The sequence below is a fragment of the Temnothorax americanus genome, unplaced genomic scaffold (assembly GCF_048541705.1).
Source record: "Temnothorax americanus isolate GAGA-0224 unplaced genomic scaffold, ASM4854170v1 Scaffold90, whole genome shotgun sequence".
Classification (NCBI taxonomy): domain Eukaryota; kingdom Metazoa; phylum Arthropoda; class Insecta; order Hymenoptera; family Formicidae; genus Temnothorax; species Temnothorax americanus.
The window spans coordinates 75890-102596 of NW_027509813.1; the positions used below are offsets into that span (position 1 = coordinate 75890).

General features: G+C 35.5%; 4 protein-coding genes and 2 long non-coding RNA genes across 11 annotated transcripts; 3 read left to right on the forward strand and 3 right to left on the reverse strand.

Annotated features, from left to right (window-relative positions):
• Positions 1-1296: 1296 nt before the first annotated feature.
• Positions 1297-11538, forward strand: Crm (cramped chromatin regulator). Of its 3 annotated transcripts, none has more exons than XM_077425778.1 (11): positions 1297-1500; positions 7637-7861; positions 7961-8221; positions 8309-8512; positions 8767-8957; positions 9117-9611; positions 9772-9936; positions 10036-10179; positions 10287-10601; positions 10684-10797; positions 11190-11538. In XM_077425778.1, the coding sequence occupies exons 2-11, from the start codon at positions 7678-7680 to the stop codon at positions 11292-11294; spliced, it is 2178 nt and encodes a 725-aa protein (XP_077281904.1). In that variant the 5' UTR covers positions 1297-1500; positions 7637-7677; the 3' UTR covers positions 11295-11538. The 3 variants fall into 3 exon arrangements, with proteins under 3 accessions (XP_077281904.1, XP_077281903.1, XP_077281906.1); XM_077425777.1 differs by lacking the exon at positions 1297-1500 and adding an exon at positions 2591-2747; XM_077425780.1 differs by lacking the exon at positions 1297-1500 and adding an exon at positions 2817-2831.
• On the reverse strand, positions 1306-2120 carry LOC143908277 (uncharacterized). 2 transcript variants are annotated; one of them, XR_013260094.1, is made up of 3 exons: positions 1924-2120; positions 1626-1827; positions 1306-1543 (listed from the first exon to the last, which is right to left on the reverse strand). It is a non-coding gene; the product is annotated as an uncharacterized LOC143908277 (long non-coding RNA). The 2 variants fall into 2 exon arrangements; XR_013260093.1 differs by having other exon boundaries at positions 1626-2120.
• LOC143908273 (uncharacterized) lies at positions 3957-5604 on the forward strand. The gene is made up of 4 exons (XM_077425790.1): positions 3957-4298; positions 4367-4796; positions 4877-5164; positions 5311-5604. Exons 1-4 carry the CDS (start codon positions 4133-4135, stop codon positions 5321-5323), a joined length of 897 nt encoding a protein of 298 aa, XP_077281916.1. The 5' UTR covers positions 3957-4132; the 3' UTR covers positions 5324-5604.
• A 415-nt stretch (positions 11539-11953) lies between the features above and the next one.
• LOC143908276 (uncharacterized) lies at positions 11954-13452 on the reverse strand. Its single transcript, XR_013260092.1, has 2 exons — positions 12708-13452; positions 11954-12386 (listed from the first exon to the last, which is right to left on the reverse strand). It is a non-coding gene; the product is annotated as an uncharacterized LOC143908276 (long non-coding RNA).
• A 155-nt stretch (positions 13453-13607) lies between these two features.
• LOC143908272 (ETS-related transcription factor Elf-5) lies at positions 13608-18897 on the forward strand. 2 transcript variants are annotated; one of them, XM_077425787.1, is made up of 8 exons: positions 13608-14007; positions 15385-15529; positions 16603-16614; positions 16876-17133; positions 17391-17462; positions 17558-17638; positions 17735-17930; positions 18020-18897. In XM_077425787.1, the coding sequence occupies exons 1-8, from the start codon at positions 13966-13968 to the stop codon at positions 18129-18131; spliced, it is 918 nt and encodes a 305-aa protein (XP_077281913.1). In that variant the 5' UTR covers positions 13608-13965; the 3' UTR covers positions 18132-18897. The 2 variants fall into 2 exon arrangements, with proteins under 2 accessions (XP_077281913.1, XP_077281914.1); XM_077425788.1 differs by lacking the exon at positions 16603-16614 and having other exon boundaries at positions 13616-14007.
• LOC143908269 (uncharacterized) lies at positions 18688-25686 on the reverse strand. 2 transcript variants are annotated; one of them, XM_077425775.1, is made up of 8 exons: positions 24852-25686; positions 24604-24741; positions 23256-23464; positions 20082-23164; positions 19765-19901; positions 19466-19684; positions 19143-19343; positions 18688-18965 (listed from the first exon to the last, which is right to left on the reverse strand). In XM_077425775.1, the coding sequence occupies exons 1-8, from the start codon at positions 25470-25472 to the stop codon at positions 18906-18908; spliced, it is 4668 nt and encodes a 1555-aa protein (XP_077281901.1). In that variant the 5' UTR covers positions 25473-25686; the 3' UTR covers positions 18688-18905. The 2 variants fall into 2 exon arrangements, with proteins under 2 accessions (XP_077281901.1, XP_077281902.1); XM_077425776.1 differs by lacking the exons at positions 24604-24741; positions 24852-25686 and adding an exon at positions 23522-23650.
• Positions 25687-26707: the final 1021 nt, after the last annotated feature.

Sequence of the window (26707 nt, forward strand, 5' to 3'; positions counted from 1 at the left end):
GCGCCGCCCGCGACCAAACCAACGACACCTCACACGCACAGGTAACCGTCGGAAACCGCGCGGGCACACGCGAGCGAAGCTCGCCCAAGCGGTGCACACGTATTGACCCGTTGTAAATGTCGCGAGTGTATATTGTGAAAGAATAAACTACTATTTTCTGTTAACCGAGACACGCCAGACACGCCTTCATTTCGCTAACCTCGCCACCCGTCTGCTTCTCCGCACCTCCTTCGAACCCAGGCCCGCCGCGAGCTAGATCCGCGCTTCGAAGTCAGGTTATTTTATATTAAAAAAATTTTTCAAATGTATATATATAAAACAATTATGTTTTTAAATCTTAAATTTAAATTAACGTTTTTCGAACAAATTTTTTGTCAAATGTCAAAAAACATGTTTAGCAAGTTTTTTTTTTTTTTCTTTTTTTTTCCCCCCATATCGCAGCATTGTTGAGCGAGCCTTGTACTGTGCTATAGGTGAAGATGGTATCCCGCGGATATTGTAATTTTGCTTTTTGCCAGAGGTTTGCTTATATTAACGCCAGTAAAATTTTCTTATGAATTGGCCTCCGTTATGCACTGCCTAGTGGTGTCGTTACAAACGAGTACGGAAAGATACGCTACGACACATCTTTCTTAAATTAATGTTAAATAAACGTTAAATATTTTTTCAAATTATTATTGCAAATAAATTAATAAATAATAATAATGTATAAAATAAATATTAAATTGATGTCAAATAAATGTTAAATAAATGTTTCTTAAAATTTTTATTGCAAATGAAAAATTTATATAATATAAATATTAAATTAATATTAAATAAATGCTAATAAATACTTTTTCAAATAATTATTACAAATAAATAATTAATGTAAAAGAAATATTAAATTAATATATTAAATATCAATGTTAAATAAATGTTTTTTTTTTAAATTAATTATTGCAAACGAATAATTAATGAATTAAACAGTGAGTTAATGAGTTAATGAGTGAATTAATGAGCTTGAAAACTGTTTAGACAATTTTTTACTAAAAATATATTATTTTAGGTCAAAAAATTTACATCTTATTATTTTTACTTATTAACAAAAATATTTATATATACATATATAAACTATCAAATTAAATTTATTTTTGTATTAATAAACTGCATAGATACTAAACTGGTATAAACGTTTTTGAAAGGTGCACCATAAGACGCACCATAGTTAGTTTGAAAATGGCGGACGTTGTCCAAACTCCAAAACTCTGACTTAAATAACACCTGTTGCAGTAAATGTCATACTAATATGGTGATTCGTTGAAAAAATGCTTTTTCATCTGTCCTCTGTATTCCAAAAAAGAGATTTTTACTTGTGTATATATATGCATTTTGTTTCTACAAAAAGGAAATTGAACTGTGATGAAGCGAAGAAATCTCAAAGACCTTAAAATTGACGATAGAAGAATCAAAGAGGTTAATTCGCAGTTCCTTTCAATTGTTGGTGTTAAACAAAAAGAAACGGTATTATGTGTCTATTGGGACAAGATATCCAAGAAAGAAGAAGCTAAGAAAAATTTTCTAGATTAGTGTTATAATATGATCATCAGCATTGGGTAAATCTGAAGGAGAGCTCCCTCGATCCTCACCGATTACGCTGAAATCAGGCTCAATCGACGCGTTTTTGCACAAAACAAACGAATCTGGCAGAAAAAAGCCCCGCTCTTCCCCGCGAAGCGAGATATTAACTGTTAAAATTGACGACTATCAAGTTATGAGACCTTGTCATACCGACGCGATGTAGCGACTGGTATATAAGCGACCACGAATATGTCAACGCTCATCCAATATCTGTAACATAAATAACGAAAATCACAACTTCTATAAAGCAGGGCATACACACGTGTGTAGTGCCCTGCTTTAACGAAAAACAACTTCTATACACACGTGTGTGTAGTGCCCTGCTTTAACGAAAATCACAACTTCTATAAAGCAGGACATATTAGACCGTCGTGAGACAGGTTAGTTTTACCCTACTGATGACCAGTCATTGCGATAGTAATCCTGCTCAGTACGAGAGGAACCGCAGGTTCGGACATTTGGTTCACGCACTCGGTCGAGCGGCCGGTGGTGCGAAGCTACCATCCGTGGGATTATGCCTGAACGCCTCTAAGGCCGTATCCTCTCTAGTCAAAGGTGGCAATGATATCTCGAGGAGTCTCGTGAGTCGAAAGGCTCAAAACAATGTGACACATTACTAGGCGGCCGGTCCCCTTCAACGGGGGACACCCGGTCGTCGCACGAGCCCGATTTGCCGTACGGCGCCTCTGCCCGTCGTCGGGATCTCACCGCTTACGACGGCACGGCGTCTAACGGTCGAACATGAGTTTCGCGAGTTCGATGTCGAGACTCGGAATCGTCCTACATAGGTTAGTTGACGCGCTTTAAACACTTAAATACTTTTAAAGCGTCACCAATCTATACGCCGAAAGAATATATATCATTTCGAATTATGTTAACACTTCTGACTTACCAACCAAACAGTTGTCACGTGATCGGCTGCATGCGCGTGCGGCCACTGAGCATGCGCACATGGCCGCAGGGCATGTCCGTACTCGCTACATTGCGTCGGTATGACAGGTCTCATAACCTGATAGTCGTCAACTTTAACCGTTAATATCTCGCTTCGCGCGACAGAGCGGGGCTTTTTCTGCCAGATTCGTTTGTTTTGTGCAAAAACACGTCGATTAAGCCTAAATTCAGCGAAATTGGTGAGGAGGGAGCTCTCCTTCAGATTTACCCCAGATTCGTTTTGTGCAAAAACGCGTCGATTAAGCCTAAATTCAGCGAAATTGGTGAGGAGGGAGCTCTCCTTCAGATTTACCAATATTTATTTGGTATTTATTTAGAATAGCTACTGCACCTCAAATATCGATGAAATTAGGCTTAATCGATTCGTTTTTGCATAAAACGAAAGAATCTGGCAGAAAAATGCGGCGGTCTGCCCTGCGAAGCGAGATATTTAGCGTTAAAGTTGACGACTCTCAGGTTTCAAACCTGTCATACCGACGCGATGTAGCGACTGTGGTAGCAAAAGAAACATGCCCCGCGGCCACATGCGCATGCTCCGTGTCCGCACGCGCATGCAAAAGTGCGCGAATTTGAAACGTATGCATACTTATAATGCATAAATATAAATATGTATTTTTTTATATACGAACTATTCTCTGCTTTAACAAATTATTTGTTAAATAATTTGTTAAAGCAGAGAATAGTTGGTATATGGAAAGTACATATTTATATTTACAATGAATAGTTGGTATATAAATATGTACTTTTCATATACCAACTATTCTCTGCTTTAACAAACTATTTGTTAAATAATTTGTTAAAGCAGAGAATAGTTGGTATATGGAAAGTACATATTTATATTTACAATGAATAGTTGGTATATAAATATGTACTTTTCATATACCAACTATTCTCTGCTTTAACAAACTATTTGTTAAATAATTTGTTAAAGCAGAGAATAGTTGGGGTATGAAAAGTACATATTTATATGTACAATGAATAGTTGGTATATAAATATGTACTTTTCGTATACCAACTATTCTCTGCTTTACAAATTATTTCTGCTACAGATATTATGCGTCGAAGTTAACGAAACAGAAATAATTTGTTAAAGCAGAGAATAGTTGGTATATGAAAAGTACATATTTATATACCAACTATTCATTGTACATATAAATATGTACTTTTTATACCCCAACTATTCTCTGCTTTAACAAATTATTTAACAAATAATTTGTTAAAGCAGAGAATAGTTCGTATATAAAAAGTACATATTTATATTTATGCATTATAAGTATGCATACGTTTCAAATTCGCGCACTTTTGCATGCGCGTGCGGACACGGAGCATGCGCATGTGGCCACAGAGCTGACAGAGCATGCGCATGTGGCCGCGGGGCATGTTCATGTCGCTACCATGGTATAAATACAAGGGTATGCTCATCCCGTGGACACCCACTGCGCAGTCAAAGTGTGACGTCACACTCGGCTAGAATCTGATTGGACCCATTGGACCACAATTAAATATGGCCCTGGTGCTTGTCGTTTAGATCCGGAGAAACGTGATTGTGGACATTAAGTATGCAATGTCCTGTTCCGTGAAAGGTTGTGGCAATTATTATCGAAAAACAAAATTGCTTGACGGAAACAGCATAAAATATTTTTCGTTTCCGAAAGATTTTACGATCGCAGCTAAGTGGCTTGCAGCATGCGGAAAACAAAACGTTAACCTCAACGTTAACATTAAAAAAAGTAAGATTTTATATTTCTTGTAAATGTACAAATATAATGAAGTGAACTGCATATAATTTTGTGTTTAGGTATGATATGTTCCCAACACTTCGATGCATCATGCTTTGTACAGCCGTCGAAAGAAAAGTCCCTTTTCTATGCTCAAAAAAGACTGACAAAATTGAGACCAGATGCAATTCCTACGTTGCGTTTAATGTGTGACGCGCCGCAAATGGAAGCTGTTCGTTATAATAAAAGATCATTGCCATTAATTGATACGTCGGATATGTCAGAATTAATATGCAATGACACATCAACTTCGAAATTAACATGCAATGACACATCAACTTCGGAATCAACATGCAATGACACATCAACTTCGGAATCAACATGCAACGATACAGTGCTATTTGCCACATTTGGCGATGATATACCTGTGTCAAAAGAAATCCAGTCGATCAATACTATAACAGCGTTACCATCTACATCAAAGGATGTAACTGCTCTCTTGAAGATACTGTGAGTTACAAACTAACATTTAGAAATTTTTCAGGTCATTATATGAAAGAATAATGTTGGTTTTTATTGTTTACTTTCAGTAATAGTGTTCAAGAGCAATTAGCAGCAACACAAAAGAATTTGCTTATGTACAAAGAGAAAGAGAAGAAAGGCGACGAAAATGCGGAAACAAAAATATACCAGATACTCGGAAAAATATTTACTCCGGGGCAAATACGGATGTTACTAAACCCGTCTAAGAAACGTATATCATGGTCTCCAGAAGATATAGCAAGTGCTATATCGTTACGATCTATCAGTCCGAAGGCATATCGCTATTTAAGGAATGTTTTGCAGATACCGCTCCCTGGTCCATCAACGCTCAGAAGGTGGGCAAGTTCTATCAAAGCAGAAACAGGTGTTATATCGTGTGTGCTCGAGTGCATGAAACAGAAAGGGAAATGCTTAAAAGACTCTGAAAAACTGGTAGTAGTAACATTCGATGAGGTCTATTTATCTAATAAAATTGCTATAGATCGCAAATGTAAGCAAGTCGTTGGACCTCACAAGACGTGTCAATGTATCATGGTACGAAGCTTGTTTTCCAATTGGAAGCAGCCAGTGTATTACAACTTTGATGAACCTATGTCTAAGAGCACGCTTTTGCACGTTATTTCGGAAATGTATAATATAGGCTATACGGTTATTGCTGTGACGAGTGATATGGGTTCGGGTAATATGGGATTGTGGTCAGAAATGGGAATAGGAATTGCACCTAAAAAATGTTACTTTCAGCATCCTGTTTGTATTGAACTCAAAGTTTTCGTATTTGCAGATATGCCCCATCTCGTTAAGCTGGCGCGTAATCATTTCCTCGATAAGGACTTCAACGTTAACGGAGTAATTTTAAGTAAAAAAAAGTTTAGAACGGTTGTTAGCTATTAATATTAAGGATTTGAAAGTGGCGTACAAAATATCTCAGTACCATTTAGACCTGCAAGGTACTGAGCGACAAAAAGTACTCCCAGCTGTGCAGCTACTGTCTGCCACTACCGCTGCTTCATTACGATGGTGTGGACAAAAAGGTTTTCTCGAAAATGTAGAGTGGGTGGAAACAGCACGTATGATCAAATTGTTGAATGACTGGTTTGATATATTCAACTCAAAATCGATGTACGGCAACCATTCAGGAAAAAATGCATATGGCAAGAACTTAGAGGAACAAAATGCAACACTTCACGAAATGACGTCTTTCATGTACGAACTAAGAGTAGGAAATCACAAAAGTTTAATGTTATTTCAGAAAGGGTTCATCGTGAGCAGTAATTCTTTGGAACAATTATTACCGTATTTAATTGAGAAGTATTCCACGGCTAATATTGAATATGTCATAACAAATCGGTTAAACCAAGATGTATTAGAAAATTTTTTTTCTTTTATAAGATCGAATGGTGGTGGTGCGAATGATCAACCAACAGCCTTAGATTTTAAGTATAGAGTAAAACGCTATATATTAGGAAAATTTTCTACGACTATTTTCTGCAAAAATACAAATGTCACAGAAAGCGAACGAAATGTATCCTGTTTAATATCTCCGCTTAACGATAATAATTGTGAAGAGTATATTTTAAGTAATATGTTAGCGCCGTACACAAACGAAGACAAAACAACCGATCTTCATATCGAAGAAGAATTCTTAACAGAAAATGAAATTAATAATAATAAGGAAAATCGCGTTCCATGCTTTAATTCAGCAACATATATTCCTACTTTAGAAGAAGAACAAATACTAAAATCATTAGATGAAATGGAAATTGTCGACAATATTGAGGATCAAGGTTTATTATATATAGCTGGCTATGTAGCATATAGATTCAAAAGTAAACACGACACACTAGGTATTAAAACATGCGAGCTACCAATTGTCAATGATCTAGATTGGTTACAATTTATTTCCCGAGGAAAATGCATGTACCCATCGTCTGATCTTTTAAAAGCTGCACATATTATGAACACAGAATTCTCCAAGTGTCACGGTTCAAAGCTTAGTAAAGACAAATTCATCTTCAAGAAACTTACGGATAAAATAGAAATTGCATTAAAACCTATCGAACTGCCAAGAGCGGTCTTGCTATGTCTTGTTAGGACAAGAACCTACATTAGGGTACGCGAAATTAATCGAACCATTGCTGTACAAAATAGATTTAAGAATAAGAAAAAGAAGTTAACCAAATTTACGAATAATAAATCTTTTTCATAGCATCTTTATATATGTTGTTATTATTATTGTTGTCATTTAATCCCTATAAAGTGATATGAGGAGGAAAGCTGTCAAACAAAGTAAAAAAAATATTAACATTTTTATATATTTGTTTTGTAAAATTTTCTATATTTATTAAGTTTATAATGTTTATTTATATTATATTTTATTACAGAGTATTTATTAATTCATAAACTATTACTTTACAACAGATTTTTTCCCTGCAAACTTGAAATTAAAATAATATATCTGACGAGAATGCCGCTAACATAAGCTGTTTGGAAACAGCAGTTTTAAATTTACCGCTTATCTGTGACGTCACACTTCGACAATTCTGATTGGTCGCGTGCGCAAGAGCATACCCTTGTATTTATACCATGGTCGCTACCACAGTCGCTACATCTCGTCGGTATGACAGGTTTCATAACCTGAGAGTCGTCAACTTTAACGTTAAATATCTCGCTTCGTTGGGCCGTTGGGCAGACCGCCGCATTTTTCTGCCAGATTCTTTCGTTTTATGCAAAAACGAATCGATTAAGCCTAATTTCATCGATATTTGAGGTGCAGTAGCTATTCTAAATAAATACCATTTATTTTCTAGAATATCTATCTTCTACAATTACACAAGAAACGTACAACGTGATGGAGGATTCTACGAAATGTGAGGATACTGAACTTAGCAATACAACTCCTGCATGTTCCCAAGTGAATCAAACATGTTCCGATACAAAGTCTTTAGTAGATAGCAAGAATACACAGGCTCGAGTTGTCCGTGGTACTAAAAAGTTCAAAAATGACAACGATCCTAGTAACGTCGAGAAAAAGGGTATGTTGACAATGTTGACATATAATTACATAATAAATATTCTAACTGTTGATATATAATATTAAAATTGAACAATAAAACTTTTTCGTTTAAACGTAGATGCAAAAGAGGAAGAAACAGCAGAAGTTAAAGTGAAATCTCTCAAACGTTCCTGTGAATTATGGTCTATGGAGGATAAGAATACCTTTTTTAAAGCTCTTAACGAATATGGCAAAGATTTTGATGCGCTGCAAAGCTACTTTCTCAGTCAAGGCAAAAAGCGAGGTCTCTCGGACGTCATGATAAAAAACAAAGAGCAAATTCGACATTTTTATTACAGAACGTGGCTGAAGATATCGAAACATCTTAAATTTTCAGAAGGTTGTTAAATTATTTGTATTAACATTTATATTAATATAAATACATTATGACTCTATACGGAACATAATATAATTCTTTTATATTTAGATGTCAAAAAAACATCCCAGGAATTATATGGACTAATAAATTATGGTGAACTCAGAAGAAAATTACCTCGTATTCATGAGAAAGTTCACTTGAGATTGAACGAATTGGTATATTGGGGATCTACACAAGTCAGGCTTAGAGGAAAAACCATGAGAATTAAAACACCAATATGTAGAGCGCTTAGAAAGTTAAACCAGTTAGAAGGTACCTTAAATTTTTAATATATTTAAGAAATAACAAATAATACTACTGCGTTACATTAATTGTAATACAGAATATTTGAAGATAGAATTAATTTTTTTTAAATATATCTACATATAGTTCCATATATTTATATACTTGTGGTGTATACATAGTCTTATTATTTGCGATAGATAGTCACATGTAGAAGTATTGACACATTTTTTTGATAAAAATCAATTAACACCGAACTTTAGAATCTGCCTGTTTTATTTCAGATTGGCAGGAAGAAATTAAATTACCGTCTAGGATAACGATAGAATTGCGACCGCGTAACAACATGGCATGGTGGCAAGTACAAGCAGCGTCCATGAATCCAAGAGTTCGTACGTTACTCCCCATACAGAGACGCCTCTCAAGTTTATTAATATTTTTGCAACAGCGATGGCGGCTCGCAAAATATACCACGGTATTCTTATATCTACTTATTACAACATTTTTAGCTCTTCCTCATGTCGTCATTGTATATATTTTCTTCTCGTTCGTTATCGTGTATATTTTCAACTGTACATATCGGAATTTTTGTTGATTTGGATATTTTATAGTAATTTTTAAATATTATTCATAGTGTCCCACAATGGAAAATCTTGTTGCTAACGATGTAAAAGATACTTGTTTATTACGAGTTGCTCCACCAGAAGGATGCAAAATCGCTTTACCAATGGTTAATCTCGGAGAATATCTAACTAGCAATAGCGTTAACTTGAATTCGTACGAAAAGCGTCTTGGTCTGAAGAGCTCAAGAGAAGACTTGTTGGGATCTGTCCAATATTTAAAAGGAGTAGGAAAAAAAGGCATTAAGCGATATAAATCGGATAAAAAGGTCGTCAACCGCACTGATGAAAATTGTACGATGCCAGATATCAGTAGCGACATGGATCTCTTAGAAACAGGAAGCGGTATATCTGAAAAAACAGCAATAATAAATAATACAGAAAAACCGTCACTAGAATGTCATTCAGAACCCAATAGATTTCCTGGTAGAGAGACTATTGATAGAATTCGAAAGGGTTGGAACGTTGAAGAAGCAAATACGATTACTGTAGGCGATCTTTTCCTAATGGTGCGCGACATTACACGTATTACTATGTATATATAGAATATACACATTACGTTTAATCTTATTAGCCATCAAAACAAGTAAAATCATAATTTGCTTATACATTTATATCTCATTAGAGATATCTTATTAGAGATATCTTCTAATTTTCTAAGTTTAACAGTTTGGTCGTGAATCAAAGATTGTACTTGAATACTGGTGGGATTGGTTACCTAATGAACAATATACAACTGATTCAGCATCATCGGGCATCATGCGTGACAACAATTTATGTTTGGTTTTACAAAAGTTATTGTCATTGGCCAAACATAATTATGATACAAATAAGGTTATTCATGACAAAATCTTGCTAATTTTGATGTAGAGAGCTCAGTCGGATTTTGAGACAAGTCAGTTTTTTCTAACGCTATAAAATATCTCGATTTAGGTGTACGATAACACATCAGGAAGTAACGAAACAATAATCTCGTCTCGAGTTCCATCTATTAAAGAATCTACATTCAGAAGGCCTCTTATCCCACAAACGTATCACAAGATTGGTGCAGCCGACGCATTTAAGACACAACTTGATGTAAGTTTTGTTTCATTTTTTTTTTCACTACATATGTACGAAAATTAAATTATGCTTTATAAAATATATCTGATATTGATGTTACGGTGAAAATCTACTACTTACAGAAGTTTAAAACACGCTTTTGTAAACGAGGTAGAACAGTAAGACAGAAAAGTCTTGTTATACAAAGGGTACTGCCTATTGTATCTGCGCCGAATATGTCATCAGAAAATTTGACAACTGACGCTAGTAAGATCGTCAGTGGATCTTCATTATGTCAAATGCAAACTGATAAAACAACGGTAAATGCGAACGAAGCTCAAGACAAAACTTTCTTAGACGTTTTAGAGACTAGCGGAGAGGTAAAGAACTCCAATTCAATTATTACTAGTGCTACTCAAATTCTTAAAGAAGGCGAACATCAATGGTTAAATAGCGAGGTAATTAATAATCAGTATAAATATACGCAATATATATTTTTTGTGTGAAAAATTGATACCGATAAAACGAATTGAATTTTAGGTTGCAGATTTTTCATTGAGCAGTTTCTTAGGACAGCTTGAATCGCCTATGAAAGGCTCACAAAGAAGTCAAGCGGGTGAACAGATTATAGAAGATACTCGTCCGTCTTCCGATGTAAATATAAATATATGTATAAATAATCTCACAAGGCTTAAATGATTAGAAATCAATAAATAAAAAAGAGAAGACATAATAGGATGTTTGTGTCGTCATCTTTAATTAAATTAATACTTGACGTTTCGGTCTGTCATCAGACCATCTTCGGTGTGATTTGTTTTTTATCTTTTGATTATCGGCGTTTTGTGTCTTCTTAATTTATCACTGAAGATGTGGTCTAATGACAGACCGAAACGTATGTCAAGTATTAATTTAATTAAAGATTACGACATAAACATCCTGTTGTGTGATCCCTCCGTGCTCTCTTAAAAATATATAGAATTATGTTAAATATTATTTTTTCATATTTTATACACTTTATTAGAGCCTGTTCTATGATGATATTTCAGGTTGTGTCGCATATGCAATGTCTTATGGGGGAAAACAGTGTGGACTACATGGCAAAATTTGCAAATCTCGCATCGCAAATAGCTTCCGATGAAAATAAAAAATAGGTAAATCGAGGAAGTATTAATAGAATTAAATAATTTATATATTTCCATATTTGTGTGATATATACGAACGATCGGCCGTCCTTTATTCATTTATCTGTATTTATTACGTTTTTGCAAACACGCATACAATTCTAAAAATGATAAATTTGAAACTGAACTGTATACATACATATATAACATAATATTGTAAATACGCAAGATACACGATAAATACGATAGATAAACGAATAGTATAACACCACTACTTCCGCTCTACCGTTATATCTCGTTGGTTCCTTTTCCTGAAAAGAAACCGCCGTACATTATCTTGGCGATAACAATCACCGACACGTATCACCATAAAAACTGGTCTGTATAATTGTTTTATATCAATGTTTTCTTTATGTCGACATTACCTCCTAATATTTAATTATTTGAGAAAAAAATGAGAAAAGAAAAACTACAATAAGATAACAATAATTATTAATAACACAGAACGTGTACGACACCATACAAATGATAAACGCATAAATTCTTGCTGAATTTTACGCTATTATTTTTTACGAAGTATAATTAGGCAAAGAGAGATTTTCTAGACCGGAGAACAAGTTTTATTAAAAAGAGACGACTGTATACATTTTTCTGTTTTTCTTTTTATGTTGTGCTTTTTAAGCACATCGAATCTATGAAAGTATATTTCGGACCCGCGTCTCTTATATTTACGTTGATACTATATTATTGTTATTAACGTCGCGTATACTTTAATGAGCTGATAATGAGTGGAACGTCCCCGCCGCAAAAAACGTACGTGTTCTTGGAAGCGGAGCCTACGGACTTTTCCCTGGCGAGTTGCGAAATATACATCAAAATGATTCATAGCGCTTACGTCCGCACGACTACTACCACACGCATTCACCTAGGATTCGTGTTAACTACAGGTGTAATTATCCGTAGACGTAAGCAACGTGTTCTCTCGTGGATATCTTTCCTCCAAGCGGATCGATTATACAGCCAAGCTGGATATTTCCAATTAATCGTACATAATCATCCCGATTAAATAAAATAATGAGTTTTTCCTCGTTAATAGTCTCGCTTGATATGTGTACGATGCGTCTGGAAGTACGAGCAACTTGTCGATCCAAAGATCATAAAAGAAATAAAAAGAATTGTATTTCATTAAATAAATTAAAGGAATGTAATAATTATAATAATAATAATAAATAATGTAATAATAAAAGAGATGTAAGGAATTATATTTCATGAAATAATAATAAAAGTAATATAATGATAAAAGAAATATAAGGAATTATATTCAATTTATATTAATAATACAAGAAAATTTCTATCATAAATTTTCACTCTCAGTTGGCGTAACTTTTTGATATTATTTTTTGTAGGAATAACATTGACGCGTGTACTTGACACCTTGTTTACCTTTTCTTTTAAATAAGTTTTTATAGATTAATAACATCATGAAATTACTTGTCGATCACTTTACGTCGCAGTTGTATTATATAGATACTCAACGATATATGATGTGCTGCAGAGAACAATATGTGAGAACGTCCATCGTTCACAACTTTACCGGGCCTTCGCGTATTTTCGTAAAACTTATGTTGTTACGAATTACGTAGCGCTGGTCGCCTTGCAAAAAATCGTAAATCAACAGTGCGAAGAAACAAATATACTGCGTCGCAAGGAAGATCGCGGCTGTACCGACGTGTTCATATATTCCACAGCGTGTGTGCATCACCACGTACTATAAATAAACTCTGGCATAGGCGTCTACCGCGCGAGATATATACAAAATACGTATATTATTGTTTCCAAATTTCATATTACCGTCTCGCTTATTCGCACTCCATTTAAATTTTAAATCACTTCCCTGATACATATGTCTAAAAAATGTCTTAAAGATGTCTTTACCAACGTCTTTTCAGACATACGTGCTGTCTAGGTAGTCAAATTTAAAACGATTTGCCTCGACCGAAATATATTCTTTCTAGAAGAAATTTTTATCTCTCGCAAATGAGCGACGTATTTCAACACATTTCGTCTTTAATTTTATTTAATCGAACGATCGAATGAAATAACAGCGTGAAAAAAAAGAGCGCGACTCGCTTTCGAAAAGATCGACGCCAATGAGACGTAAGTAATCATTGCGTCAGCTATCGCGCCTCGACGCGCGCGGCGGCGGTGATTGGCCGCGGCTGCGGAGCGGGAAATCCCCGTTGAAACCTGCTCCGCGACCGCGGCCGTCCCGCTGCAGTCTCGCACACGTCTTCTTCGTCATTCCCCGTCGAGCCGAATTAAGACCTCGTGTTCAGTCGTATGGGAGAGACGCGCGGTGGAACGTCGTCGTCGTCGCCTGTATATATATATATATATCGATATCGAGATAACGAGTGCTACGCGTCAACGTACACAACGATATATCGTATTTTTAATCAAATTACCGAATAAAATTAATTTTTAAATTGATTCTCGAGACGAGATATGATTTCTTCACGCGCAATGTCGGCACGTTTCTCGTGAATTGCCGCGCGCTCGGTTTCCGCATGTGCAATTTATCGCCGCTACGCAAATACATAATAATAATAAACATTTCATAATAAAGCGAGCGACAGTTCTTTGCTCTGGCATTGTTGTATGAGGGAATTATAAGGTGAGAGCCGGTGCTGTTATCGCAAAAATGGACTCGTTTAATAGCTACGATAATAGGAACCTGTCGGAGGTGAGTTTAATAAGAACGCAATTTGGCGTCTCGTGTATTTTTCTAAAAGCGAGCGCCACGAACCGCTCGCGTGATCGCGCGCCGTCTCTTCTCTCTCCTCTCCGTTTCGCTCGCTTTTTTCCTCTCGCATTTCTTTTATCTTTTATCGCGTTTATCCGCCGTTTATTATTCGTAATAGTTCTCCATATTATCTTCTTTGATATTATCTGTTTAGGACTTGAATTTACACTCTAAAACTTATCGCTAACAAAGTAGACAAAATATAGATACGGTTCGCGCGCTCGGGTTAAAAGGATTGCAATTTTTCGGCAGAATTATCCGGATAATCTGAATCTTCTCAGACAGCACGTATGTTGGGACATAAAACGTCTTAAAGATGTATTTAAGGCGTCTCACGTCCCGATTTTTGGACATGCATGCTGTCTAGGTTAACATCCGTTGAATCCACAAATTCCAAGCCATTATAATATGGATCTTTTGTTTACAATCATATAAAAGAATAACCGATTGTGTATACACCTAAACCTTAATCGAACATCTTGTATATTATGCAAAAAGATCGCTTTATGCGTTTTACAATCATAGACAAAAATAAATACAACATATACTGAGAGAATGAAAGCAAGAAAAAACAAAGAAAAGGAATTATCAACCAATTTATGTGTACATACGATAGGCAGCTTCTTTTGGCTATGACCATATATTTTGCGTGGTACAAAACTCTCTCTTTCTCTCGGAATCAGTGTCGAGACAGCAGTTAAATAAGTTTTAGCTAATAAACTTAGCAATTAGCAGTTTTGTTTCTAGTCTGCTTCTCGCACCGGATAGATCCAATTCAAACAAACAAATTCACAGACCGAAGTAGATTTGATTCTTCATATATTACCCAGTGAACACAATGTCCCAAATTGGGACATAAGACGTCTTAAAGACGCCATGTGCCCCCGATTTGCGACATGGGTGTTGTCTGGATAATAAAATCAACTTCCCGGATATCCGAACTTGAGCAAGCAGACCGTTCGACAAATTAATTATCGGGATATTCGATTATTATTAGAGTCAAATCATATTTATACTATTTACAGCCCTAATCTCGAATGCCGGCGAATCGCAATCGCTTTCTCAATTCCAAGTGTGTACATAAATTGTAATATATTAGACGTCTCGCGAATACACCATCCGTTGAATTTGTAATTTAGAAAAATTCAATTTCCTATTTGTCTTAAGAATTGTCAGTCTGTTGACACACAGATAACGCGGGACAGATAATACTAATTTATCGATTTCAATTTTCTTTTGAGTCTCCTTTTTTTTAGATATAGCGCTCCGCTCATGTTAAATCGTGGTATTAAATTTTAAATCCTAATGTGATTGCAGATGTATCCGTCGTTTATTAATTTACACGAAGATGAGAATGACCATCACTTGCTCTTGGATATGGATTCTTTCGACCAGGTCGTCAAACAAAGCAATTTCTTAGCGAGCCGCGGTTGCGAACCAGTCAAGAAGAAATGTTCGCTCGGTAATGCATAAAAAAGAAGTAGAAGAAAAATATCAATTTTTATTAAGGGAGAGGATTCGCGAGTTACAAAATTATAGGGCGAAACTATCTATCTTTAAATTTTCTTTTTATTTTGTCATCGCTGAATCGGACGTGTTCGAATCATCTTCTTTTGTTGGTTTTTCCATATGACTGACTGCATTTTGATCGATGGTTTTTTCTAAAGCTTCTTTTGAATTTTAATTACGGTGTGAGAAAGGTCAGTGTTTTTATATTGCTGTTATATTGATTCCTCACGCACGTCACTTTTGAAAACCGAGAACTAAATCATAATCCATTCATATCTTCGAAAAGATATTTAAAAATTTATAAAAATTGACTTCTCAAGAGAAAAGTGCATAAAAGTTAAAAGACATGATTTTACATGAGATCGTTTCACTTTAATGCTACTTGGCGTCTCGACCAAACCCCTTGCAATAATTCATCCTCTTTTTTCTTGTCTTTACATTTCAAATCAAAACTAAAAATAGAGGATGTAACTAGGTGACAAATGAAATAAAGATTATTTTTAGTTACTTCTTGATCAGCTTCTAACTATTCGAACCGCGAGAAGACCATATATGTTCACTTTTTTTCTGGACATTTTAGACACCCCAAAATTATTTTATACAGTTCATAACACATATATAAATCTACTCTTTTTTTCGTGAATAAAAAGAATTAATATTTCACTTACAATTTGAGAGAAAAATTTTCCTATTATTATTGTTTATTTTCAATCATCCTCCGTTTTAATTTCGATCTATTTCGATTAAAAACTAAAGATAAATTTAGGATATTCGAATATTTGTTTCGCATTTTTTTTCTGTATATATTTTACCTGTCTCGTTATTGCATTTCGAGGCAAAACATTTCACGATAAAGATGGAATATCATAAAGAACTTGTATTTTTGTCACTGTAAGAAAGCAATAACTGTTAACTCTTATTTTGTCACATATAAGCAACAAATCTGGCAAATTATTAAGAAAAAAAAAGAAGTAAATTAGACGATTAATCCATTATTATCTTTTCCATTTTCTTGCTTGCTTATAGTGACTTACGAAGGTTCGAGTCTGCTACTCACTACTGGTCTGCGATTGCCGACATAGCAATAGTCAGCTGGTGGGGGTTTCCCGGGACTGTTTAACATTGACGTGTTGCATCGATTTATGGGAAACCGCACCGGCTTTAGCATTTAATCGTTCGATCGATCTAAAACAAACGTTTTGCATTCGAAACGTATTTATGCGGGTTTAAACGTGCAAACAGCAGGATCGAAACAGGAATTGCCTGCAGATCTGATCTTTAAATGTCCTTTCGATGAAGGTGATGAGAACGAGCAGGAGATCGACGGCACCGGGTGGTCCGACAAACCTATCAGAAGCTGGTGTCAGGAGGAAACAATAAATTGGCTTATGTCAGCCGCGTCATACTTAGGTCAACCTTACAGTTCTATTCAGCACAGTCTCGCCGTGCCCGGGAAAGAAATCATCGCTTTTACACGGCAAGATTTCATCAACCACGATCCTGAGTACGGCAACCGATTATACGATCTTCTTCACTCGCAACGTATATCAAACCTCTGTACGTATTCACGTTATTAACGTAATATAAGTATTTATAGATGTGGAGAAATGACCGAAAATTCTGAAACTCAATTTAACGACAGGTTCTTCGACAAATATCAAACATTTTTTGTAATTTTACGATACACTCGATATCTTAATTCGCGATATCAATGATAGATACCGGAACTTGGTAAATAAATACTACGATGCAAAATAATGACGTAAAATGATTGTTGAATGCTGCAAGCCTAAAGGACCAATTTTTTTGTACAGTGCCATCATTTGATACCATTCAGCTGCAATCGGAGGATGAGTACGCGCGAGTCAATTCTAGCAACATATCCGGTAAATATTTCTTAATAACCATCCAGCTTAAAAAAAAAATAAAAACTTTACAAGATGACTGATCCATTCTTTTATAATTATCTCGCTTTTTTCAGATGCGGAATCAGATAATAGCATCGAAATTGCAACCAAGAGATTGCCTGGCAGACCAAGGGTACTGAAGGCGAAAAAGAATCGTAAGTACAACTGCGTAATATTTTTCGGTGTATAAATCGAGAAAAATGCATGTAAAAGTATGTTCATCGAATTATACGATTTAACTGCACTTATAGCCGCCAGTCAAGGAAAATTGTGGGAATTTATTCGAGATTTACTACGTAACAGAGAAACATGCCCGAGTTTAATCTGCTGGGAAGACTACTCGCAAGCCAAATTTCGCTTCGTAAAGAGCGACGAGGTAGCAAAACGATGGGGTTCACGGAAAGGAAATACGAAAATGACTTATGAAAAGCTTAGTAGAGCTATGAGGTAACAACAATAATAATAAAATTTTCAATATGCTGAGAAATGATTTAAATACATATTCATTAATTATTTTAAAAAATGTTACTTTTTAGGTATTATTACAAAAGCAAAATATTTCTACCAGTACTTGGTAGAAGATTGGTGTATCAGTTTGGGCCAAATGCGAAAGGATGGCAAACAGATAATCCAAATTTCCGACACTGAAACGATATTGTCGAAAAAAAAAACGAGTTCATAATACCTATGACCGAGTGTGCAAATTCGATAAATTGTGAAATCAAATATTTCGCGTTTTTCGATATTAGAAAAATAATCACTGTTAATATTCATTCTTTATATGTTCGTTGAATACGTTATTAATAATTGTTTAAATATCGTCGACATATGTAGCTATGTTTCTCGCACAACCAAAGACAACAATATAATAGAACAGATCTTTAAAAAAGAGGAATGAAATTTGAAGTTAAAAAGACATAGAAACATTCGTTTTTCCTTTCTTGTGTCTTTGTGGTCTCAATATCTCTGACATAAATATTTTATATTCCTATATCTTCATATCTTTGCAAAAACTAATACAATAATCACGATTATAAATTTAAGAATGTAATTGAAAAAGTACATAAAGAGTACATTTGAAAGATGCGACTATGAACAGACAAGTAGTTTTAAAAGCAGAATCGTGAAGAAACGATCTTTTTGTAAAAAAACAAGAAAGGAAAGTCGTATTTTTCATAAGAGAACCATTCCTTCTTTGTTGTACTGATTGTCGTTTGTATATATTTGCTATTTATACATAAGAAATAAGGCACTTGATTATCATTCTTATGCATCTAACAAACTTTTAGAAGTAGCTTAACAAAATTAGGTAATTTCATTGTCATTTCATTTATACATAAAAAATTTATATTAAATGTTACTTGTAAAAACGACAGTCTTTACGTATTATATAAATAAAATTATTTTTCTTCTATGTGAAGCTTATTTTCGCCTTTTTTTCGATGCTGATGACACATTTGACATCATCTTTCTCTTTCCAGGCTACAAAAAGGTATCACACGTCAAAATTTCACGTACACATTTCTTTTAATAGAAGCATATAGTGATCGAATAAATGAAAACCATGCGTATAACAGCAGTGTACTTTATATATATATATATATATATATATATATATATATATATATAAGATTTAAATAATATAATTAAATTATATACCTTAATTTGCGAGTCTAAATCTTCTCCAGTTATTCCGGTCTTTTTTTTAAGTGTATTATCTGTGTCTTGATCAATATGCGGGAAGACAAAATTTCTTGCACTTGCCGCATGAGAGGCAGAATCACCTTGCTTTGCCAATGAAGCTATCCTCGCCAACGACTTTTCCCCTCGAGATAAAAGCGAGCGTCTTTTTATAACATTCTGTAAAATACACAATCATACGTAACAAGCATAAATGGAGCAATTTATTTGCTTATGAAATGTGACAATATATGTCGTATCTTCATTAATTAATTGGTTAATTAGTAAATTGATGATCTTACATATATCGTCTGAGATTTCTTTCCAATATTTGGTCCATTCAAGAGATCTGTTATATTCCGTGGCATAATTGGTTCCATATTCTCGGGAGGTTCTACTTTATCGAGAGAAGAATCTTGTTTTTGTGACTCATTATCCTTGATTTTCTTAACTGCTTCCAGTCCGAGTTTAAAAATTGGACTGTCGCATAACTCATCCTCGATTTCATTATTTAAGGATTTCTATAAATACATAAGATATATTTATATAAGCATATTCTTTAAATGTTATGCGATCATTGTTACACATAATAACTTTGTACCATTCTTTCCTCAAGAAATTTGTCCCTTTCGTGTCTGAGTTTACTCCACTTTGCCTCTTCCTCATCTTCTTGCACGTCTACCCAGCCATCGTTTTCATCAGATATTTGTGGCATCTCAATGTTACTTCCTAATTTATCTAGTAAAAAGATTACGGTGTTATAAAGTTGTACACATATCGGAACATCGTATATCAAATATTTTGGAAATTTAAATCTTGTAAAAGCTGAGAAAGTTGAAAGAAAAATGTTTTCTGATAATCAATCATCTGTCATATTAAAAAAATTGTAATAGTCATTCAATCAATATACTCTCATACCTATATTTCTCCATTTGAATTTGCGCTCACGTCCCGATCCATCGGTATGTAAATCGCCATCTTCAAATAATAACTCTTTCAGGTATCTAACTTCCCTTTTATCTTCATCCAGCATTTGTTTCATATGAATCTTTTCCAGTTGATCCTTCACCTCGTGTTCGTCTAAGTGTTCATCGTCAGCTTCCTCAAATTCTAACTTATCCAAGTCTTTCTCATCCTCATCGGCGGAATCCCAATCGCTTTCACTTAACTCTGCCTCTTCTTCCAGAAAACTAGCTGCAACTTTTTTTATATCCTTTTCTGGTACAACTGTTACTTCATTTTCCTCGGAATCATAATCAATGTATTGTTCCTCTGCCTCTTCATTATCCACATCATCGTTTTTTTCGTCGGAGAATTGAGAACTCTCCTCTTCCGAATCGGACAAGTTGAATCTTCTGGCCAGACGTTTCTTGGATTTTACAAACGTATCTTCATCATCCTCATCGTCCGAGGAAGCAACTCTTAATTTTAACTTCGAATTCATTGCGTTAACTTTATTTATCGCATTTTCGTAATTTACAGAATTGGAATCTTCATCTAAGATCAATCTTATATCTTGAAGCATTTTGTCATTTTCTTTTAGATTTTTCGATTGTTTAACGTCGACTAATTTCGCGTTAGAATTTCCAGGACATGATTCGGATTCACTTGGACATAACTGCGATACTTCAGTGATATTGGATTGCGAAGGTATACCTAGATCAATTTTTTGCGTAGATTCAAATTTGCCCGAACATAATCGCATGAGATATTCATCATCAATAGTTTCTCCAATATCATCGAACAATTTCTTTTTTAAAATAGTTTTATTTCTATTGTATATATGTTCAGAAGATTCGTCACACTGTGTGCTTTCTATGGAGAAGAATTCGTGTTTATCAACTAGACATTGTGTCCCTTCCGATAAATCTTTCTTATTGGAATCTAAGGTGGTATTCAATATGCTTAATTGAGTTACAGGAGAAACCAAATCGAGCATACTTGTTTTCGTCGAAGGTGTCTTACATATCTGGCTCCTCGTAGCAGCTTCTGCATATTGCTGACAATCAGGCATATTGCTTTTATTTTCACTTATCCAATCATTATCTTCGCAATGTGCTTTAGATGCAACTATGTCTGCCACTATATTTAACTGACTGTTATCATTTCGTAAGTAACTTGGATTTGTAATGTTTGAATCATCTTGAAGCTCTTCTGTTAACTGTCTCGTTTTTCTATCATTTTTATCTTTGGCAATCCCTAAGCTTTTACAAACATCAACGTTGCTATCATTTTTGAAGTTAGATTTATTTCTATTCTCCATATTTGCATCTAAACTTTCTTCTTTTTCTTCTAAGAAGGCTTCTTCATTCTCGTCTTCATCTTCACCACCATCATCGTCGTCATTTTCTTCTTCTTCTTGATCGATTTCTACCTCACTTACATCGTCGTCCATGTATTCTTTTCTATATTTCAAACTTTTGGACTGTTGACTATGTTTTACATGATCTGTATCATCCTCAATGCATGTCTCTTCTGTACTTGAATCCTCATTGTCTGTAACTTCAGCTTCATCATCTGCAAATAGGCATTTACTCCTTTTCTTCTCCTTAATGCAAATGTCATTCTCCTCGGGTTCGCTTTCCTCACTGCCACTCGATTCAAAAACCAATTCTGCTTTGTCTTGTTCATCTGAATCATAATCACGTTCTTCTTCATCCCATTCTGCCTTCTCCTGCGCTTGCAGCTCCATTTCTTTCTGTTTCCATTCTTTGTTACGCTTTAAAGTCATTTGTAATTTCAGATCTTCCTTTAAACGCATTAATTTGGATCCGGGCTTATTCAATTCAGGATTATCGGTGCTAGTAGGCACTTTATACGGGAGTACTTCTATAATTGGAACAGGACCATTCTGCGTATCTTGTAAGTGTATTACAGTCATTTCAGGATTATTATCATTCTTTTTTGTATTGGCGTGTTTGCAGAAAAATCTATCTAATAAAGTATTTACACCTTTTACATTTGGTTTTGCATCGCCTGTTAGATCAATAATCATACCTGGCGACCCTCTTAATGTGACTTTGGAATTGGATACTAACGCCAATAATTTTTTTCTATTTAGTAAAGTCTCATCTGCAAATTCTGGCAGAGGCAAACCTTGTACGTGACCATCAAACTTTTCACATTCATTTGTTGAATTAAGTTGAATTTCTGATTGATCATCACTAATTATAGTATGAGATGGTATTACTACATCATTTGTTTCAGCACATTCATCTTCTTTTTCATTATTCTTATCCTGTGTTGTGATGCAGTCATTGGAATTTGAACATATAACGTTATCCGATATATCATTATCACTTTGAAATGTTTCAGTTACTTCCTTACTATTTATCCCGTTAGACATTTCTGATATTTCCATTGCTTTTATAACCTGATTTTTATTTTTTTCATTAATTACTTTAGAATCATCTTGATGCACTTTTGATATTTTATGTGTGTGATTCTCTGTTGTAGTACATTTTTCCTTGTTCAAAGATGTAATAACAGTTTCAACGGTTTCTTCTGTTTCTTTTTGTGCATTGAGATTTATTTCAGAAACGTCATTTGACTCATTTTCAAAAGATGTATCAAATAATTTTCTTGGTAAACTAAGCTTCGGAAGATTTTGATTACATTCATCTGTTATCTGTCGTAACAATGTATCAAATTCATCACCTGAATTACTGTTATCTGTTAAGGATAACTGTACAGCTTGATGATCTACTTCGCAAAGATCTTTTTCTAGTACTTTGCATCTGGATACATTAAGGTCTAAGCGATCTTCTTGTACAATCTCTTTCTCATTATCTTGAGAATCTTGAGTGCTTGTTCCAATCCTTTCAGGATCTTGAATACATATATGATCAATATCTATCGAAGGTAGCTTCTCTCTCTCGTTGGTAATGAAAGATTTTTTCATATCTTTGCTAACAAAAGACATGGATTGTTGCATATCATCTTCCGAATCTGAGGATTTGTAAAAAAGTTCTGCTTCTTTTTCCTTTTCTGCAAGGGCCCGACTGTACAAAATCATATGTAATTTTGTAAAATCTATATACATATATCAACTTATCTATAATTTATCTATAATCTATGTATACAAATGCTTACCTTACTATCGCAGATGACATTTTAAGTTTTGCAGCTGTTGAAGGTGCTTTTGGAAGAGCAGCTGATATTTTTTTTCTGTTCAAGAATTCTTGTAATGTACGCTGTTTTGGCCTATGATATGGTAACGAAACTTCTGTCTCTCTTAATAAACGTTGGGTTTCGCTATGTATTTGACGCATTGCCTCATCTTTGGAAGCTCTTATGGAGCCCTATATTATAAAATAAAAATATTGCCAGTAATTTTTTATTTAGTTTAGGGGCCTCACCTCAAATATCGATGTAATTATGCTCAATCGACGCGTTTTTGCACGAAACGAAAGAATCTGGCAGAAAAAAGTGTCGCACTGCCCCGCGACGCGAGATATTAAACGTTAAAGTTGACAGAAATCAGGTTACCTGTCATACCGACGAGCTGTAGCGACTACGAACATGCCCTGTAGCCACATGCGCATGCTCAGTGGCCGCACGCGCATGCAAAACTGCGCCAATTTAAATGAATCAATCGTGCAGAATAACCAAGCATCTCGATTCAAGCAGTTAGGGCTCACGCTGGGAGTTTCTTTAGTTTAAATTATGCGTGGAAAGCACACACACACACACACACACACGGGGGGTGCAAGGAGGGGCCTTCGCCCCGGCCCTCCCCCGCACCCAACCCGCCGGTAGGCAGCGTGGACCTCGCTTTACAACTACATGCTAAGTTGTAAAGCGAAATTAAGTACATGCATGGGGGGGGGGGGAAGTGCAGGGGAGAAAAGCCCTCCTGCTCACGTGCGCTCACGCATGTAAGCCCCCTTGCACCCCTCCGTGCATGTGCTTTATAATTTCGCTTTACAATTTAGCATGTACTTTAAGTTGTAAAGCGATTTGCACGCTGCCTACCGGCGGGGTGGGTGCAAGGAAGGGGGGCCTGGCCCCCCCTCGCACCCACCCCCCGTGTGTATGTGTGTGTGTGCTTCCCACGCATAATTAAACTAAAGAAACTCCCAGCGTGAGCCCTAACTGCTTGAATCGAGATGCTTGGTTATTCTACACGATTGATTCATTTAAAATTGGCGCAGTTTTACATGCGCGTGCGACCACTGAGCATGCGCGTGTGGCCGCAGGGCATGGTGTAGTCGCTGCATCTCGTCGGTATGACAGGAATCATAACATGATTCCTGTCATCTTTAACGATTAATATCTCGCGTCGCGGGGCAGAGCGACACTTTTTTCTGCCAGATTCTTTCGTTTCGTGCAAAAACGCGTCGATTAAGCATAATTACATCGATATTTGAGGTGAAGCCCCTAAACTAAATAATTACCCTGATAGGAAGTTAAAAAATATATTTCCAAGAGCTATAAATACCTTTCTCTTTTTAACCAATTTTTTCTTAGCATCCTTACTTTCTGATGTTTCCTCAGGTGTGACAGAAGTGTCGTTTTCTGTTTCATTTTGCTTCTCTTCCTCTGATTCAGAATCTATTAAACCCCGATAGCTTTCAGCCTGTAACAAAGATATATTTTAAATACTTTGTATACTTTGTATGTCTTATATATTACTTTAAAATTATAACAATAATGACAATGCTTATTATATGTAATATTGTTACTTACATTAGTGCTTATAGTTTCGTGAACCGTTTGAGAAAAGTTGTTACCCTCGCTTGTTTGTGTATCTTCTTCAGATTCACTGTCTATTATTCTCCTTCTATTTTTTGAATTGTTCGGTTCTGCAATCTGCGAATATTCAGGCGATCCAGACCGATATTCATCTTCATCAATAGAATCTTTGTTTAATGTTTCATAAAAATTCGTTTCTTCAGAATCACTGTCCGCAAGACTTAAAGCTCTCTTCAAAATCTTTTTAACAGTGTTACTATTATTATCTGTATCGCAGGCTTTTTTATCATCAACTTGTAATTCGTTTTTCTTACTGGATTCATTCAGATTGATTCCATTGCTTGGATGAATTTCGTCAACCACGATATTGGAAGCTTCATTTTCCAACTTCTCCTGGCTCTCTTCATTTGATGACATAAACATGTCACAAACGACATCTCCTAAGCTTTTTTCAATATTTTCCTCACATTCTTGACCATGTGCTTGTTCGTCATTAAGCTTTTGAATATTTTTAGAGATATCCGATTCATCATGATCTTTCCCATTAAAATCTTCCTTGCTTGAATAAGCATCTCTGAGATCAGTAACCACTGGAGGAGGTACGATACATGCCATTATCGAAAACGTGTGAGATTTTAGTTTCGTTTAGTAAAACCAAAACAGGGATTATATGTGGCAAAATATAGAATCCACATATGTGGTTCCTTTTCTTAAACACACAGAGAATAGAATACAGAATATGAAGGAATACACTTATGTGCAATCACTCTGTTCAGTAACTTGTTTCAGCAGTTTCAGCACAGCTGACATCGTGTATTTACGCGCCCAAACTGATCCAACCAAGGAAATTTAATAATATGATGAACTTGGCGCATGCGCAGCGAGCACTATAGCAGGGCACACACTTTTCGTAGAACGTAATAGTAAGGTTTCGACCAATCGCGTTGCTCGATTCAGCCGTCTTGTAAAGGCCTTCAAGGCCTTCACACACGAATCGACGGAAGACGTAAGACGTAAATTGTAAGAAAATCCACCAATCAGAGTCGATTATTCCCCTCTTTAAGAGGGAAGAAGAGGGGAATAGTCGACTCTGATTAGTGGATTTCCTTACGATTTACGTCTTACGTCTTCCGTCGATTCGTGTGTCCAGGCCTTCACACAAAAAATCGCGTAAGAACGTAAAACGTAAGCGTAAGCCGTGATCAGACTACGGATTGGGATTGAGATTGGATTGAAATTTGACCAATTAGAGCAAAGTTCACTAAACTTGAAGTTAGTTTTCTTTATTCTGATTGATTAAATTTCAATCCAATCTCAATCCCAATCCGTAGTTTGATCACGGCTTAAGAAAATCGACTAATCCCAATCAAGTATTGTGCTGTCCGTAACCCCAGTAAGGGAAAATACTTGATTGGGATTGATCGATTTTCTTATGCCCGTATCAGACTACGGATTGGGATTGAGATTGGATTGAAATTTGACCAATCAGAGCAAAGTTTACTAAACCTGAGATCAGTTTTCTCTGTTCTGATTGATTAAATTCTAATCTCAATCCCAATCCGTAGTCTGATACGGACTTTACGCTTACGTTTTACATCCTTACGGCATTTTATGTGTGAAGGCCTTATTAACCGTAGAAGTAAAGCGAGGAGCACACACTTCTGCACAACGCATAATACGTAAGCATAAGAAAACTGATTGGTCTATTTCCTTATGCACATGTGTATGGACCAATCAATTTTCAATGCTTACGCATTATGCGTTGTGCAGAAGTGTGTGCTCCCCGCTTAAGGGCCCGGACACACACTTTTGCACAACGCATAATACGTAAGCATAAGAAAACTGATTGG

Coding starts and splice junctions, on each gene's coding strand:
- LOC143908273 (XM_077425790.1), top strand. CDS start 4,133: ATGTCCTGTTCCGTGAAAGGTTGTGGCAATTATTATCGAAAAACAAAA. Junction 4,299..4,366: donor CAACGTTAACATTAAAAAAA/GTAAGATTTTAT, acceptor TTTTGTGTTTAG/GTATGATATGTTCCCAACAC. Junction 4,797..4,876: donor ACTGCTCTCTTGAAGATACT/GTGAGTTACAAA, acceptor GTTTACTTTCAG/TAATAGTGTTCAAGAGCAAT.
- LOC143908269 (XM_077425775.1), bottom strand. CDS start 25,472: ATGGCATGTATCGTACCTCCTCCAGTGGTTACTGATCTCAGAGATGCT. Junction 23,165..23,255: donor ATGTCATCTGCGATAGTAAG/GTAAGCATTTGT, acceptor GATTTTGTACAG/TCGGGCCCTTGCAGAAAAGG. Junction 18,966..19,142: donor ATTTAGACTCGCAAATTAAG/GTATATAATTTA, acceptor ACCTTTTTGTAG/CCTGGAAAGAGAAAGATGAT.
- LOC143908272 (XM_077425787.1), top strand. CDS start 13,966: ATGGACTCGTTTAATAGCTACGATAATAGGAACCTGTCGGAG. Junction 17,134..17,390: donor GCAACGTATATCAAACCTCT/GTACGTATTCAC, acceptor TTTTTTGTACAG/TGCCATCATTTGATACCATT. Junction 17,931..18,019: donor AAGCTTAGTAGAGCTATGAG/GTAACAACAATA, acceptor GTTACTTTTTAG/GTATTATTACAAAAGCAAAA.
- Crm (XM_077425778.1), top strand. CDS start 7,678: ATGGAGGATTCTACGAAATGTGAGGATACTGAACTTAGCAATACAACT. Junction 9,612..9,771: donor TAGGCGATCTTTTCCTAATG/GTGCGCGACATT, acceptor TAAGTTTAACAG/TTTGGTCGTGAATCAAAGAT. Junction 10,180..10,286: donor CATTTAAGACACAACTTGAT/GTAAGTTTTGTT, acceptor TACTACTTACAG/AAGTTTAAAACACGCTTTTG.